This window comes from Crocodylus siamensis, chromosome 2, assembly GCF_052110815.1.
Source record: "Crocodylus siamensis isolate JL-2025a chromosome 2, ASM5211081v1, whole genome shotgun sequence".
NCBI classification, from domain to species: Eukaryota; Metazoa; Chordata; order Crocodylia; family Crocodylidae; genus Crocodylus; species Crocodylus siamensis.
Genome location: NC_143396.1, coordinates 22,956,710 through 22,975,083, shown reverse-complemented (window position 1 = coordinate 22,975,083; position 18,374 = coordinate 22,956,710). Strand labels below are relative to the sequence as shown.

General features: G+C 41.4%; 1 protein-coding gene across 3 annotated transcripts in view; it reads left to right on the top strand.

Annotated features, from left to right (window-relative positions):
- SH3TC1 (SH3 domain and tetratricopeptide repeats 1) overlaps nucleotides 1-18,374 on the top strand; it is a 63,600-nt gene that overhangs the window by 16,491 nt on the left and 28,735 nt on the right. For all 3 annotated transcript variants that reach the window (XM_090035512.1, XM_090035511.1, XM_090035513.1), the window contains 7 exons: nucleotides 4,348-4,475; nucleotides 11,035-11,140; nucleotides 11,890-12,048; nucleotides 13,110-13,284; nucleotides 15,195-15,268; nucleotides 16,395-16,590; nucleotides 17,507-17,640. In XM_090035512.1, coding sequence (XP_089891638.1) covers nucleotides 4,348-4,475; nucleotides 11,035-11,140; nucleotides 11,890-12,048; nucleotides 13,110-13,284; nucleotides 15,195-15,268; nucleotides 16,395-16,590; nucleotides 17,507-17,640 — 972 coding nt within the window. The remainder of the gene's footprint in view (nucleotides 1-4,347; nucleotides 4,476-11,034; nucleotides 11,141-11,889; nucleotides 12,049-13,109; nucleotides 13,285-15,194; nucleotides 15,269-16,394; nucleotides 16,591-17,506; nucleotides 17,641-18,374) is intronic.

Here is an 18,374-nt window from a genome sequence, read left to right as displayed (position 1 = left end):
CGTACAAAACTCATGTCATGGGTGCTTGTGGGATTATGTGCGTGTGCACCCTCACTGGCTCTGGGGCCTCTACACAACACGGTAGTGTGCCCCAATGAGGGGTCCTCCTCCCCTACAGCCTCAGTCCGGTCCACCACTGTAAAGGGCAGCAGGTAAAAATAACTTAGTGACTCAGCAGTCAGCACCAGTAGCACCAGCAGCATCTCTGGTAGCCTAGCCAAACTGTCACAGCCATTCTTTTTATAAGGGAAGTGAAAGCAAGTAAAAATCTTGTGTTGGATATATGTTACTCATGGCTTATCTTGTGTTTATATGTATATTATGAAAAAACTTGAATAGTTAGAGAAATACATCTTAGGAAGCTCTTGGGTTGAAAAACCCTTTGTTAGGCTGAGGAAGCACCTGCAGTTTTTTGTACCTACTGGTCCTGGATGGAAGGGATAGTAAAGAAGCCAGAGGCTGGCCTGGCATGCAACGCAGGCAAGAAGGCCAGTCGGTGGAAATGGAAATGGAAATGTTGGGGGGTGAGGGGAGAAGGGGGATGTAACAGTGCAGACGAAAGTGCAAGATGTCCAGCAGGTCGCAGTGTGTCAGAATTCCACTGTCTAATCTATATTATAGTTTCATAGTTGGTAGGGTTGGAAGGGACCTGAGCAGATCGAGTCCAACCCCCTGCCATGGCAGGAAAGAGTATTGGGGTCAAACAACCCCAGCAAGGTGATTGTCTAACCTTGTCTTAAAGACCCCCAGGGTAGGAGCCAGCACCACTTCTCTTGGAAGTTGGTTCCAGGTCCTAGCCACCCTGACTGTGAAGTAGCGCCTCCTGATATCTAGCCTAAATCTACCCTCTGCCAGCTTGTGACTGTTATTCCTGGTCACTCCTGGTAGTGCTCGGGGGAAATTTCGTACAGCTCTACTAAACAACTATTCATGAACATAGTCTGCTTTCTAAGGGGGAAAATAGGTGTCCTTGAAAACTTCTTATCTGAAAATATCCACACTTTTTATTCTAAAATATTCAATTCATATTTTTTTGAAAGGGTGAAATTTTTCCAGGGGAAACTGATCATATTTTATTTCTATGGGTTTGTTTGTTTTTGCCCAGATTCTAGTCTAACTCAAATACAGTAACTACATTTTTCCTGCTCAAATTTCCTTCTGCCACTAAAAAAAGTAAGTTGAATTTTTTTTTTCAGTTTTTGATATTACTGTGTGTAATATCATTAAATAGCTACCATATTTCACTGCAGGTGTCAATGGTGAGTGAAATTATCTTGATGAGTTTTTTTTCTATCATACATCATATAACTAAGTGATTTGGGGCAATTACTGGTGAAAATTAATTAATCATTCCTATTAAAATTGTTGCTCCTAGCAGGAAGAATCAAAACACTAAAGCTTGACAATTGTTTTCTTGTTGAGTTCAGGGTTTGAATTACGGGTGAGCTCGGGGGGGGAGCGGGGGGAGCTGAGCCCCGACCTGCAAGGTTTGAAAACCATAACCTGGGATGCTCTCCAATTTTATTAGGGCATTGTGATGGGCAGCCCAATTTTTTTTGTTTTTGTTTTGTTTTTGTAGACCCCCCTGAAGAGTCAGTGTAATGTGAACCCTGGTTGAGTTTCAATATATTTGTTACTACCTTATACTTTTTTCTGCATTTTGGGGATATAATACAGTTGTACTGTCTCTTTTTTCATAAGTAAGAAAAAATACCATGCATTTAGAAATGGAAGTGCACGCTTTCCTTTTATTGACTGGACTACGTGAAAACAAATGTGTAGCTTAGCATTTCTCAAAAGTACTCTAATCATCATTTTCCGGCTTGGGTGCATAAATCTAGATTTTAAAATTCATATTTAGGCTCTAAAATAAAACTCTTTTTCTGATAGTGAAATGAGATAAATCTCATTTAGTCTTTCTTTTCCCTTTTTCGTTTCTTTTACTGCTTTTCTAAACATAGTACTGTAGAACATCTTAGTAGCATTTCACAGGATGTGACTAACAACTGTCACGTGTGGCTCATTCTCCCTCTTCATCATTTTTCTCAGGAGATGACTTGTGGGGTGTGTGAATACATGTGTTCTGTGTTGCTCTAAATATCTATGTATAAATGTTTCTCCATACTTATTTCAGAGAAGGTAAGTCAAAGAGGTATCTTTTTCATTTGAAGCAGAAGATAGTAGCTTAATGATGCTCCTTATTTCCTTGAGAGGTCAAAGATTACAGAATGAGCAGATCCTAAGGCCCCTCTACATGTGCTCTACAAGCATGATAAAATCTAATGCACAATCCACATAATTGTGCTTCTTACCATGTACGTGGTAGGAGGCATGATTGTGAGATCGTACATTAGATCCTATTGTACCTTATTGCTGGTCCAGGGGGAGCCTGATCCTGGGTTCCCCCTGAACTGGCAAGAAGCTGGCTTCCATGCCTGGGAGCCCTTTGGCTGACAGGGCTCCTAGCTGTGAGCGCACCACATGCACCCCTGCTGCTGGGGAAACTGCAGCCAGTGTGATCCACACACCACTGTGGGGTTATTCCATACAGCCCCATGGCTGGAAAACCACAGTAATGGGTTCTCCCAGCCTCTGGGTACCCCATGCACCCTAGGGAAGGGAGGTCACAGGAGCACCTTGCTGCTGCCAGGACCCATTGTTTTATATAGCTGTGGATTCTGGGTCTTGGTATCCATGGGGTACTACCGGGATCCAGTGTCCATGCTAGGCACAGCGGGGACTAGAGTCCTGCAGCTGAGTGGACTCTGTGTCCTGATCCTCAGCTGCAGGGACTCTGGGTTGTGGCTGTGTGGGGTTTAGCCAGGGCTTCCAAGTTGTGTCCCATGTGGAGACACTTGGTCCCAGCTGTGCTTGGGGCGCCCCATGGCTGGGAGATTGCAGTGGTTGTGGTCTCTCAGCCATGGGGGACTATCTACACATGCAAATTTACAGTTTTGAGAAATGACTTTATAATTGGTTGGACTTTTTAAGGTGGCATTGCTAATTTGCACATGTAGGTAGTCTAAATTTATTGTGCAATCAACCAGGTCATTGTGTAATAGATATGCTGTGTAGAAGGGGCCTAAGAAAAAACTTCTTTCCTGCAAACCTTTGCAATAAAAAGTCCATGCTTAAGGAGTGAAGGTTTTTTCATACAGGTTTCTCTCACTTTATGTGGTATATGTGTTTCTGGAAAACCATGCATAACTTGAATTCACATAAAGGGAGCCCAGTTTACAAGGTAACAAGTAGGGATACATTCCCATGGGAGGGAGTGGGGCTGAGGCTAGGAAGGGGTGGGGGGAGGGGCACAGTGCAGCCCAGTGGCTGCAGGCAGGCGGTATTGGCCACTCCTGGGGCTGCAGCAGGGAGCAAGGCAGAGGGAACTGACAGTGGGTGTGGAGCACAAGGTGGTGGTGGTGGGGGGTGGGACTCTTGTGCTATGTGTACCCTGGGAGGGCTGTGAGCTAGGGAGCTACACTGGGCTCTTCCCAGGGGGTGTGTGCTCCTGGATCTGCACATGGGACTAGAACAGGCTGCCACTGTGGGCTGGGGCTGGCGGTGGCACTGGGCTCTTCCCAATGGTGGCCTGGGCCATGCTGTCCTCATGGTGGGTGGTGGTGGCACTGGGAGGGGAGGTTGGGGGGTACAGAGAATTTTAGGGTGGCTGCAGTCCCCTTCCCAGTGCTGCTGCCACCCACCCAGAGCACAGTGCGACCCAGCAACCCCCCACCACTGGGAAGAGCCTGGTGCTGCCACCAGCGCCTGCCTTCATCCTGTGTGCAGATCTGGGGCCACACGCCCCCAGGAAGAGCCTGGCGTAGACCCCCCAGCCTGCAGTCCTCCTGGGATGGGTGTTGCAGAAAGAGCTGTGCCTCCCGTCCTGCATCCACTGACAGTTCCTGCCACTTTACTCCCTGCTGCAGCCGTGGGAGCAGCTGATGCCACCTGCTTGCAGCTGCTGGGCTGTGCTGTGCACCTCCCTGCAGATGCCACCAGCAGTGGGGGCGGAGCTGGTGAGCACCTTCAGACACCTGCTTGATGTGCTGGGCCCTGTTGGGGGGTGGGGCACGCCAAGCAGATGCTGGTGGCAGGGGTGGCCCTGATGTGTGTGGGGGGGGGACATGTGCCCTCTTATATTCCCCTTACCAGTTGCCTATGTTTTACGTTGTATTTTTCTATATCTACCAGGGTATTGCATTGGGAGACTTCAAACTTTTGAAGTGGTACATCTGCTTTAAGTATGATTCTAAATATTGACTCTGCAGTCTGTGGGATGTTTCTGTTTGGCAGACTCATTTTGGCACCCAAAAGAACTTGTGACAGTCTGGTAATATTTCTTTTTAGATATATCACTGAGGTTATCCATGGTAAGACAAAAGACTGGACTTCATGATCATCAGCTTCAAGGAGAACTGAGAGGACGACTCCGCCTCCTGGAAAATGACAGCAGGGAGGTCATGGCAGCTTTTAGTGTACGTCATTTCTACTATATTTATGAAAGAGTTTTGGATATTTTTGGTAACAAGCTAAAGACACCAAAAGCTCCACAGGTGGGCACTGTGACAAATTATGTGGTCTGCAGATCTTTGCAGAGGAGAACCTATGGCATGTTTAACAGTAGGCTGTTCACATTTACATGTTGACAGGAACCACATCTTCAATCTACCTTCAAATATAAATTAAAATGCCAGTGCTCATTTCCCTTACTTGGCAGAGAGAAGAAGTGGGTATAGCTGGGTTTAGATAAATGAAGGCATGAACAATTGGTCCATGTCATAGATCTCCCCTCGTTTCCCCTATCATTCAAGTTCTGACTCCCAGAGCTGGTTCTTCTGGGCTGCTACATGCAAGACCAATGATGACTTGTGTCTGTTAAACACAGGAGTAGCAGAAGTACACAGACCTGACTTATATATAGTTCTAATTTGACAAACACGCACAACTCTTGGCAGAAATTAAAACAAGAAAAATCTATGTATTGTGGGGGAGGTCCTATACCAATTCTGGAGCATTGTTAAGTTCATTAAGAGGTGAAAAATGTGAGGTACTTATGTTAAAAGTATAACAGGGCTTGAAATGCTTTTCATCCTGGAGGTATGTGCACTGCAGATAATGGATGATGAATATTTAGATGTAAATTCTTTGTATATGTGGCTTGACTTGGGTGAAAAAAAGAACAACTCAAGGAAATGGGTAGTTACTTGTTTTACAGCATTTACAGAAGAAACCATCAATAAGAAAAGGAATGTGAAAACAGGAAACTTTGAACTTTAATAATTTAAATAGCTGTGCTACTAACATGCGTATTTCTGAATCTCAGTAAAAATCAAGACTGACATATTTTTGCACACTCCTGCCACACCTAAGTTGGATATATCCAACTGGAGAAAATAGGCCACAATATTTGAGAAATTAAGATGAATTACTAATGTGAGTGACTCTTAATATGTTGCATTAAGGTAATGTTGGATACCAATAAAGAAGTGGGGGGATAGTACAAGTAATCACTAGAATAATTCAACTAATGTGTTAATTGGCTTTTATGCCCATTTGAAACTATTGTTTATCAATAAAGTTGCCTGGAACATCTGCTTCTAAGCAAAAGGTGATGTTTTCTCACAGCAAGTTAGTTGCAATTTTACATTTCACATTGGAAGATAGACCCGTTTTTGTTTTGTAGCTCAGATGGGTTCTGACTGACACCATGGGTCTAAACACTCCCAAACAATAGGGCTCCATCAGATATGCTCAATAGTGAGGTTTCAAAAAGTATTTTAATCATCATAATTTCATTGTGCTCATCAGTCATGTCCAAGATTATTTCATCTTCTGTTGCCTTCTTTGCCTGGTTTATATTCGTATTCTTTTGGTGTTAGTGAAAAGGGATGGGATATTCACAGTAAGCCAAACAATGCAATCTTAGATACCATTCATTCAGTTAATAGTATTGAGTTATCATATTTCATGTGTAATATCTGTCATCACCAGACTGGCTGCCATTGTCATTTCCACAGACATTGTAAACTATATTTTTCAGTGTGTTTTTTCTGTGCAGTTGTAGTGTGTGTGTGTGTGTGTGTGTGTGTGGAGGGGAGTGTGGCAGCATACAAATTGTCTAAGTTTAAGGCTGTGTTACTGTTGAAAAGCAGATCTAAGAAAAGACCTTTCAGAAAGGCAGGATTTATGGCAAGTTGACTTACAAAATTGTGAATTTGTTTTGATCTTGAGCAGTGCAGAGTGCAGCGTTCAGGGTATCATCTCAGCAGGTGTTGGTAATTTTATTAATAGATTTCAAGGATTGCAAAAAACTAACTGCTCTCTTATTAATATTTGAGCAGGTGTTGAGAAGTGAGTTCATGAAATCAAAGCACTGGTGAGAGGTGCCTCCTGGGAGCATGAGACTTTTTTTATTTTTTAAAGAGCAAGCTGTATATGTTGTATAAAAGTTAAAGGTAAAAGAATACATGGAAAGTGATGGAATAGTCCAAAGATTTTTAAAATTAATTTTAAAAAGAATATTTTCAAGAAAAATAATGAAATTCTGTGTGGCCTAATTTTATAGACATAAGTGATGGTTTCCTATAAAATTTGCATATTACATTTCTTAAGATTAATTCCTTAAATATAACATTTTTATGTCCGTAAGATTTACTACAGCTGAGTTAATTTGAAGACTGGGCAGCATATTTTCCATTCTATAACATATAGTCTAGGGGGGAAACAGGCAGAGTTGGTGCCCTGAGCAAGCCTAGTGGGAGACTGGATGCAGTGAGGGTGATACCAAAGGTGGGGGAAGGGAGAGGTGCCCTGGCAGCAAGACCAGCCCCATGGCATACCCATTCTGGGAACTCCAACAAAACACCCACCAGATAAGCTCTTGGTGCTGCTGCCACATACTCTGCCTGCCCCACTTGTCTCTCTTAAAGCAGTAGCAACAGCAGCAGCCAGGGTAAGCCTGGGGCTGCTTTTGCTGCTGGGGCATGGAGATGCAGGGATGGGGTCATTTGCAATGTTTCTCCTAAGCTGGTGGCCTGGACAGGTGCCTCTCACCCCTAGTTTATTATGATGTACCCCATTAAAATACCATATTACTAGAGTGTTAGGAATGACAACAGTGGTCAGAAAGTGGGATAGTAAGTTTGCAAGCACTGCTTAACTCTGCCCCCCTGTTTGCACTGTGATGGAGGGTAGGATCCTACACTAGTAGATGGAAATAGTGATGAACATTGTTGGTCCATGGGTTTGTAATGCTTTCCCATTTGCTGGGTCAGAGGCAGACGGATATGTAGGTGCTAAGACAGGGCTGCCAAAGTCCAGCGCATGGCCCAGATTGGGGCTGCAGCAGACTCCATTTCCCAGCAGCCCCTGTCTGCACCACTCTGGCTGGTCTCCATGAGCCATCCTGGCTCTGCTGTCCCAGGGTCTCTATGGAGATGAGCCCAAATGGTGCTGGTAGTGCGTGTGGCTGGGTGGGGAGCCACGCTGGGGCTGGGATCTTGTGGTAGTGATGGTACAGGGCTGGATCTAGGGCACAGCTGTGATCTACCCACGTACCCCTGTGGTGAGCATGGGTTCTGCAGGCAGTAATGTTTAGGTAGCAGATTATGGCTCTTCCCCGACTCCAGCCCTCACTGTCACATCCGCAAAATCCTGGCTCTGGATGCAGCTCCCTGCCCATCTCTGTGCCCTGCCAGTGCTGCTTGGGCTGGTCTCCGTGGAGACCCTGGGAGCGTGGGGCTGTCATGGTCTTGTGCTGTCATGACCCTGCTGACCTGGAGACTGGTTGGAGCAGTATGGGCAGAACTGCTGGGAAATGAAGTCCAGCCACCTACTGGATCTACCATTTTGCCCACCCCTGTGCTAGGACCTGCCCACAACTAGTGCTGGCCTTGGTACCATCATAAGGAGAGTGCCCACAGCTGAATGCCACTGAAGCCCCACCTCCACAGGCCATCATTTGCTGACCCTTGCTTTACATCATAGTTCTTAAGCATCTTCTAGTTTAGGTGCAACTGTACTTTATCATACAGTACACCCTGGGATATCTGGATGACAATTTTTTTTCCTCATTTCTAGCTGTTGGTATTTGTTTTACTATATTTAAAATGCTGTACTCTAAAGTTAAAATAGCTTTCTACATTCTGTATCTTGAGGTAGCCTATATCATTCCTCATAAGATGCTGTGATTACATTTACCTGAAGAATTCAGGGTGCTGAACAACTTTTTTTTTTGCATGGGAGTTTAGTTAAAAGCCACTGGAATGCTGTATCTATCTTGGGGTATAAATACACATTGCATGTCTTCCAGGAGAAAGCCTTTCGTCCCAGGATCATGCAGACACATAAGTTCATTGTGAAGCACCTATGAAGTATGCAATTTAAAATGTGCTAACACTCTTCCCTAGAACAGTGCTGTGTACGGTCTGTAAGTTAATTACATGTGATTCAAGTTAATTGCGAGTCATTCCAGGGGTGGGCCTATCACTGTCACTGGCCACCTACCGGCAGAGGAACAGCCCTTCAACTTGGAAGAGCTATGCATACAATGACTGTGCCGCCATGTTTTGATTCGGGTTAAAGCCCTGGACAACTAGAACTGCCTCAAATGAGGCATTTGTTTCCACCTTCATTTAGTTTCTCAAAAAGCATCTCTCCTGCAGTGTTGTTTTTCTTTCATCCTCAGAAATGCTAAGGTAAGAAGTATTCAGAAGGTTTGTGAAATGCAAGAGATGGCTCTGCTTTGTTTACTGTGCCCTTTCATTGAATACAAAATTAAAGGCTCTCATAGCACTTAATTCACCTAAATGGCATGCACAGGAGTAGAAGTGCTATTATATTCGATCATACATTCACAGGTACTCATTTACCCAGACAATTACAAGGCACAGTATCTGAAAAGCCAAGAACACCCTATAATATAAAAGGTAAAAGCAGAGCACAGGATGGCACTTCCAATGCCACCACAATGGGAAGGAAGTAGTTTGTTTATATGCTCAGAAGATGCTATAAAATGGGTTTTACCCTACACTGTAGTAGGAGGAACTTCCCTTCCACCCCCACAGTCCAAACCAATCTGACCTAGGGGAAAAATTCCTTCTGACCCTACATTTGACAATTGGTCTTGCCTTTCTTTTCAGGGTCACACCTCTAGCAAGGAACCTTTGAGTTTTTTCTATGCATTTGCAGGAACATCAGAGCACCTCAGTCAAAAACTCAACAAACCCCAAACCAAAAACAATCCCCACAGCTGTAGCTTGCGTTAACATCTCAGTGTTTCAGAAGAGGGCAACCTTCTCCTGCAGAAGCCAGCAAAATTTGAGTGGGGAGAAAAAATCCTTTCTAGTCCATATGGGCAAACAGGAGAAGTGCTGGAGCATGGGATTAGTAGATAACTCTTCTAGCACTGAAGTTATCTCAGTACCTCTACAGGAGAAGGGAGCTTAGCTAAAGATTCCTCTGAAAAGTTACAAATTTAAAATGTTCTTATTTTAAGGCAAGTCCTAAGAGGAGAGGTTGAAGGAGCTAGGCTTGTTCTACTTGTGGAAACGGCATTTAAGACTTAAATCCATATATGAATACATCACTGGATTGACCACTGTAGCCCCTTTACCTGTGGAAGGTGAAGGTTGTATGTCCTGTGTATTGTCAGGGTTAACTTTAGTTTTGCGGATAGGTTAGATGATGGATTTGTATAGGATGGTTTGGATAGGGAAGATCCTGCTTAAAGCATAGGATTGGACTAGATGGCTTCTCAAGGTCTCTTTCAGCCCTATTTCCCTATGATTACTTGAATTTGGCTTAAATGGAATTTAGCTGACTTCACTGCACTTGCTAGTGCAACTAATAAGCAGAAATGAAATTAGAAGTTATCCCATTGTTAGACTCTTTAACGCTTACGTAAGTATACATATACAGCTGGTAGCTAAATGCTGACTGCAGGCCTTGTCTGAGAGAAGTTAACAGGAGGGCTTTTTGGTACATTGTAGTATATGTGTGTGACAGGGCTGGGCCTAGGGGTGCCATGAACTCCCCTAGCGCCCCCCTTACCATGCCAAATTGGTTTCAATGCATCTTCTTTCTCACCTCCCATGTCTTTGATGTTGATATTGTTAAAGGGAGGCTGCCTTTTTACCCTCTTTGGCATGGTGCCCTGCGATGTCCCAGTCTGTGCCCTGCCTTCAATAACTGTGCACTATAGCCTCTGGGGCTGCGCATGGGTCCTACAGTCACCCGTGCCTTCACGGGTCCTCTGGCTCATCTTTCTCCATTGCCTGTGCCCTCAGGGGCGCTCTCTGGCCTTTCCCCACGCTCTCGCCCACACTGGGGCTGGAGTCAATACACCCCAAAACGCTGCGCCCCCTCTGGCGCGGGGTCTCCACGCTACTGTGGAGCCCCCATGAGGCCTCTTCCATCCCCTTATAGCCTCACACGGTCCTCCGGTGTAACAACAAACAACAGAATGTAATAACATGAGCCAATCGGCTACAACTCAAAGCTAAGCCTCCTGGCTAAAACGTAAACTCTAAACCATCAGGCCATTTATCCTCCCAAATCCCTACCAGGGCTTCCTCCACCCAGTCTCCTTCCACAGAAGCTGTTCAGGCCATCGGGCTTCTCAACCCTGCCTGCTTCAACAGAGGTCCGACTTCCTCGGCTCCAGAGGAGAACTGAACTCCCTAGCTTCAGCCGGGATCACCTTTATATAGGTCAGGCCCTGCCCCTTTCTGGTCAGGTGGTATTCACTGGTTGTCTTGGCTACCGGCACCTGTGCTGCCCTGGTGACTGGCAGCTGAGCCGCCTCCTTCTCACTGCTAGGGGTCTTTCCCGGGCCACTTCCACTTTAGGCGCAGGGCGCTTAAGTGCCCTGCGACAATGTGCAATGTGACTGAATAACAGTTCCAGGGAAGAAATGTTCTTTCAATTTTTTTCATTCTTGTGTTTGTATATCCGTGCCTTCCTGTATTTGAAATATTATTACTCCTTGATAAATCTAGAAGCTGTAAGATAACATTTTTTTTTTCACTTTGCTAGGAGCTGTCTGCCAGACTGTTGTCTATTCACAGTGACCAAGACCGAATAGTGGTGACCTTTAAAACTTTTGAAGAGATATGGAAGTTTATAACCTACTATACCCTTGGTTGGTAAAGTGATTTTATTATTATTATTATTATTATTATTATTATTATTATTATTATTATTTTAAATCCCAGAATTGTTCAGTAAGTTTGTAGGGGAAGATGTGTACATAAAACTAACTGAAAATAATTATTGAAAGGGTTTGATGAACAAAAACTGTGTTGCTCCACTCTTCCCCAGGACAAATGGGAAAGATTTCCCAGCTGTTCAAATGCTCCCAGAACTGGGAGTGGAAAACCAGCTGTTCCCCAGCCTGGGGTGACCCCTCTTGGGAATATTTCTACCCTGCAATGGTAGAAATGAATGCCTTTCCACAGCCAGGGTGAACAACGTATGTTATGACACTGAACAGTTAGGAGATAATGTTTACCTGAAACTTTCCAACACGTTCTGCTTCAGCAGTTTGTTTTCATGATCTTCAAAGTGTCTCTCGTGTTTATATAAACACTTCTGTTTAGTATCAGAAATGGCTGATTGAAAAATCTTAATTTACTACTATTGTTACTGGTAGTCTATGTTAACTCACATCTGATATATCCATTAGACCTGTGTCAGAGACTCCAGCTAATATCACCAAGAACTTTGCATGTTTACATGAAATTTTGCCAATACTGCAATCAAGCAATAGCCGCATGTTGTATTTTAACCACTAATTTAATTACCTAACTATTTACCGCTGCTTACAGCCTTTTGGAGAGGTTGTTGTGTTAACGTCATTAAAGGAAATGTCTTGAATTGGATTCTTGCCAGGTTTTGTAAATCACTGCATGGAGAACTTGTTGCTAAATCAGTCTTTTTGGCTGTCTTCACAAGAGAAGAACAACGGTAAACAAGAAGAAGCCAGAATTGAAGTCTCTATAAATGAAGAGTCTCTAAATTTGATGTACAGAGATCTTTTAATACAGGAAGGTAAGGAATAATGTATTTGCAATGACTATGTATGGCATCTTCCCTCTTAGAGATGGTATTTGGAATGCAAAAGGAAACGCATTAAAGGTCTAATTCAGTCCTTTGCGTTCAGTAGAAACCTCACTAGGAAGGGAGGTTCAAACAAATTCCATAGTATTGACTACAACATTAGAAGAATTTTAAATCTTTTTAGTATTAGAAGTACAGTGTAGGACATAGCTACAGAATATTTTTAACATAAGTTTCTTTTACAATCCCAGTAAATAAATGCATCTGGGAGTGGATACTTAAAAAAATGCTTGTCTCTTAAAATGCACAAGGATCCAGATTCTACCATTCTTAAGGTGCGGACAGATGAGTAAATTATAATGAGGTAAATGGGAGGAGTTGACCATGTGCTGTTTGATCTGCAGTAAGAGTTTTATTTGTCTACCCTATCGGAATAGAAGCTCAGAAATTTATCTCTGACTGTAACACCTGCTAAGTTTATCAGGGGGATTTTTTTCCTTATACCTTTAACTCAGTAAAATTTCTTCATCTGTCACACAGTTGCATAAGTATACTCATTTACATCAATAGGTAAGTGAGGCTGCAATATCATGCCAATGGGGCAGTAAATCACTTGATATATCTTTTTGATACCATAAAATATTGCAATCTAAGAATTCTACAGATAATTTTTGTCTCGGCTTTATGGTTTGAACACATTGCAAGTTTTACACACTGAACACGTTTTATGATTGTATTCTAGTTCACCCATAAAATTGCTTTAAGTTGGAAGCATTCCTAGTAACAGTTCCCAGATTAAGGGTTTTGATGACAAATGGGGTCACAAACCCCATATGAACACAGCTGGAAATGCTAGTTTCATAGCTTGGAAAGATTGAAAACACTGAAATACAGGTTAAAAACAAATTGGGGAAAAACTTTTATGACAAAATAGTCTAATGAATTCTGTACAGTTAAAATAGTAAGTTGGCCTACTTTAAAGCACGTGCAACATTAAAACGACTGAAGTACTACAAAATTTGAAACCTGACGTGCATTGCTTTTATTTTAAGGGACATTCTTTGTCTTGTGTTCTGACAACCTCATAAAAGAGGTGACAGCTGCAGATACTGTAGTGAAAGTTTATCAGAATGAGTTTGTGACTGAAGACACATCTGGTGGATCACTGAGTGATGACCTGACTTTAGACAATAAAGTCACTACAGAACCTTTGATTCCCTTTCATCAGTAGGTACCTGACTTGAGTCTTCTATTTCATAAGTACAAGTATATTTATTTACATATAGACACTTTAAAATGAAGGCATTTGGGGCTGGCTTTGTGGATATCACCCTTTATTCAGGAAGTCCATTGATTTTTCTCATTCCCTTCTTATACTTCTTACTTCCTCCGTGCTGTAAGGAAAATGCTTAAGGTCATATGTAATAATAAATCAAGTGCCTTTTTCTTGACTTACAATGGCTTTCCATTTTTAATGCGGTAGAGAGCATGTTGGTTTTGAGAATTTTTTAGGTTGGTGAATACGTTTTTACTTTCCACATGTGAGCAACTGTAACTCAGAAATGTCTGAGTGGGGAGAAATTGCTAGCCTATTATGTCATTTCACCATTTGGCAACTTCTTGTTGCAGCCTCCTCGGGGCTCAGGCTCATGTTGTTAATCTGTCAGTGGGCCTTTCCTTCTTCGTTATTGCAGGGATTAGCAGAATGTCATTTTCTGGCCCATAGAGGTCTGAGGCTGAAGTAGGCCCCATAAGTAAGTGCTCATTAGTGGGTACTAGGAAACCCCAGGCCACTGACTCTTAGAAAAATATCAGAAACACCATTTTTACTGCTGCTAAGAGAGCAAGCAAACAAAAGCAAATACAAAATGGCTTCTGCTGCCCTCCCTGAAGAAACGCATTGGCTAAACCAGTCTGAGCCAGAATAATTCTTTAATTTCAGTTACCGTATTTTCTCATGTTCCACATGCCCCCAGACAAGACATGCATCTTGTTCTTGGAAGGTACAGTATATAAAGCAAGAGATTCCTAGAGCTAGGTCTGACTGTGACATAAGATTAAGTCCTCTTGGAAACTTAAGAGCGTTTAGGAAGGATAGCATCCCAGGGGACACCCTGGATGAGGCAGCCAGAGCTTCTAGGTATGGCAGGGCATGCATAAGCTACAGTGTTCAGCCAGTAGAGACTGTGGTTGTGAGGGAATAAACACAGGACTCTGCCCATTCTGCATGCCAGGGTCACAGAAGTGGCAGCCGCCTTGGCAGCATTAGAGCACAATGTCTGCATACTTCTAATTTTGGAGGGCTGATTTTTTTTTTTTTTTTGGGGGGGGGGGAGTGGAAGGGTGTGCGTAGCAAATACAGTATTTGATTTTATTCATGTAACTCTCAACACAATACTGGGGCAAAAGTGCAAGACATTGAAACTTAGCTCTCTAGATAGTCAAGCCTACTTTTGCTCTTTAACAAAACGTGCTTATTGTTTGTACTGTGGTGGAACCGACAACCTAGCCCCTTAGTCAGCATTTGCTGTGCAAGGCATTATACAGATAACAGAATAAAAAGATGCTCCCTGCCCCAAAAAGCTTCAGTTTGAAATGAACGTAAGATTTTTTTTTTTTTTTTTACTGGCACTTAGCAAACCTGAAAATAGAGAAATGTGTTAAATTTCACATTGAATATCTTAGCATAGCTATTTTATGTGGCTAAATGTAGTTAGAGCTGCTGTGTTAACTTTGCAATGCTGCTACCATCAGCACCTGGGGAAGTAGAGTTAGTGAGAAATTTTACATAAAAGAAAATTTTCAGAGAGAAAGTATTTGTGGAAATTGATGAGATTTCCCCCCACCCCCTTTTTTTTCCTTCTAGTTTTTACCTCTAATGAATATTTGATCATAATATGATTTGCATAATCAAGAAGATGGAGAATAATTTTATGACATTTCAATAATTTCCATATATGATCCTTAGTTGCCAGAGTGAAAGAAGTTTACAATTCTGAAAACCACAGGAAAAAAACCACTAAAATGAATAATAGACTGAAAGAAGTAGGCATAAAATATCATTGGGACTGTCAAAAAATTTTAGTGAGGTGTTTTTTAACTTAATTTAACACTTTTTTTCTTCCTTTCTGTTCTAGGTGGTTTCTTAAAGTCTGTTCTGATTCTATTGATTTTGCTTGCAAAACAAAATCTCAACCCAGTGAGCAAATTGGTAAGAAATTCTTTCCAATCCTTGTATCTATTCTTTTTATCTATCACAGAGCTAAACTTTAAATGATTTAGAAATGCTAATAGTATACCCTTACAGTAGCAGAATTGCTTTTAAATCATTGTACTGCGCTGCTAGTGATGCATAAAAGTCTGTTTTTTATATCTCAGTGCAGTATATCTCTAGAGCGTCTTTCATCCAAAAATGCTTAACAGACTATGTATATCTAATTCTTGTTTAAGCAATGATGATATGCACCATGTTTTGACTTAAAGGTCTTATCCACTCTACTTTTCAATGCTATTTTATTGCTTTTTTTTATAAATACTACTCATTCACATGAGGATGATGGATCAAGTAGCTTTATAATGCAATCTAGTCAAAAGGAATGAGAATAAGTTTATAGACTCTTCCCAAAAGTATGTATTTAAAGTTTGCCAATTAGAAAGGTAAATCAAAAAAATCCAAGGATTTTAATATGCATGTTGTCATACATACAGATGCCCTGCCCCATGGCTAAAACTGCCACAAATACAAAGATTAATTATTTACCACTCACTGGCATTTCCTGTTTGTATACTAATCCAGAAGTGAAACAGTGCTGTGCACGGATGCTATACAAGGCATTTACTGTAGGCCAAATCCTGCAGACCATACTAGGGCAAAGTACTGGTATCAACAATTAAACCCTTAAAGCTCTGATATTGTTTGAAAATTGAGAGATGTAGTTGGGACAAATTAGGAGGAGGGAAATTTCGTCAAATTTTAAAAACCATTTTTTTTTTCCCCCCCAAACGTCAAAATTCAGAAAATATTTCAACCAACTCTAGGGATACTCGAAAAAATAGTAGTTGTTTCATTTTTAGTTTTGAAATTCTGAAAAGTGAATGGAATTGCCCAAGTATTATAAGGATTGACTGACTGTGGGATTGACTTTCTCTTTGTTCTATACTGAAGTGCTTGAAATAGTAATAGCTTGCTTTTAAAGTACCTAAAGGTAATAAATCTTTCCTCAGAAAAGTCATTCAACAATCTCAGGATTATCACAGGCCATTATTGTTTCCTTTTATTATGCTGAGTTGCAGTCTGCCTCTTCAAATTAATGCATCTCCAAATCCTTATTGTGCAGCAACAGGATCTTCTCTAGCAGTGACCAGCTACAAAAGTGCTGCTCCCGAAGAGATTAGCTTCCAGAAGGGGGACAAAATCGAAATCATTGGCTACTTCATTGAATGCATGCCATGGTTTATTGGAAGGCATGTATTTACTGGTCAAATTGGTTTTGTAAAGACAACTCATGTTATACCTGACACCTCTAGAACTGAGTAAGTTGTATGCGTATAATAATTTATCTGTGGCCCTTTTTTGTTTTGTTTTTTTTTAATAGCTTATAGTTTTCAAATGCGTATTATATTTAAAACTCTTTAGATCTCTTTCTAGAGATAATTACCATAGTGTGATGTGTTTCCATGTCAACAAATAGAAGGGAAACTATAGCACAAGGTGTGATGCTGTCCATTATTAATTTCAGATCCAGATTGCTGTATTGAGAGAGACAGTTCATGTAGTATCAGGATTGATCATCACAAATATATTTGATCAGTCTTACTTTCTTGGATCAGAAATTCCAGCCAGTTTTTCTATTACAGTTGCCTCCATATTTGGTGACCTCCAGTAATCAGGTTTAAATAGATGCAGGCACTTTTGCTTTGAGTGTGGGCAGTCTGTGTACACTGCAAACTTCAGCTTGCATTGCAGTGTAGATCTTAGTTGCATTGCAAATCTTAGTTGAGTTCATTCATTAATGACTGTAAAGAAAGCTAGAAGGCTCTTCTTTTTTTTTAAAAGCCTTGTTGAATATTTAACCTTCAAAGTTTAATGCAAAGGCAATAACATAATGTACTTAGTCTTGCTACAGTGAATGAATTAATATTTTAATAAATGATATATTACAGTACAGAAATACCAAGAAAGCTTTCTCTGATTTACTTCAAGAGTGATTACCAGCTTCCAGAATTGGCATTTATCAATGCATATTGGCATGCAGAGTAACCATTATCAATTTATCCACTGAGCTGGCAGCACTCACAAGCTGTGTTATCCTCTAGTGAGCAAACTGTTAAAGTGGGAGGTAATGCATGCTATGATAGTGTATGGAAGCCAAATATACTTTATTCCTGTGCATTCATTGAATAAATATGGGGCAAACCACTTTATTCAAAACTGCTGCTTCATTTGTAGCTCCCAAAATTTGGATTTTCTGGAAGAGGAAGAGAAATTGTTTCTCGCCAAAGAAAAAAATGCTGTGGAAGAGGATGTGATGCATTTAGTCAAGCAAACATTAAATACAGAAGTTTTCACTGTATATAGAATAGGTAAGGATGGATTTTATTATCTGAAAAACCGATTCTTTCCTCAGGACCCATGACTGATTCCTGTTAACCCCCAGATATTTTTATTCACTCTTTCTATAGTTGTCAGTGCTATGTTTTCCCCTTTGTTGTTGCTGTTAGAAATTGCAGAAGTCCTTTTAGATCATCTTTGCTTTTCTTGCTGATGCAACACTGTCTCTTCAAGGTATTCAACAATTCCTTTTGTCCACTTTTAAATGGACTAAGTAATGTTTCTTCTGTGACCCCAAGACACTATTCTATGGTTAAGTAGATTTTTCAGCTTTCAAACACAGAGTGGGATTATAAAAGTGGCAGTGCATACACTCAGTTGTTTTATTATTAATAAAACCGGTGCAATTGTTGAATGCTAATGAAAACAAAAGCACATGCCTCTGAGCTTGAATAAGCTCTCAAAAGACTGTAGAAGTCCTGCCTGTAACTATCAGTACCAATGTAATATTTTCTTTTAGTAGAAGTGGCTTTTTGATATAGTCACTGCTTTTAAAGCCCTCTCACCTTCCACAATGGATAGAAATAACAGGAAAAGTGAATTCAGTGTCCCATTCTTTTACTAAATCAAGGCCAAGAGTGTTTCCTGATTTTTAGTACAAATAGGATTAAACCTGCATTTGCCAGAGACCAGTTTCTTGTATTTAATTCATTTTCCCTTGCATAATATTTGACAAGTATAACATGTCTCAGAAAAAAGTGCCTCA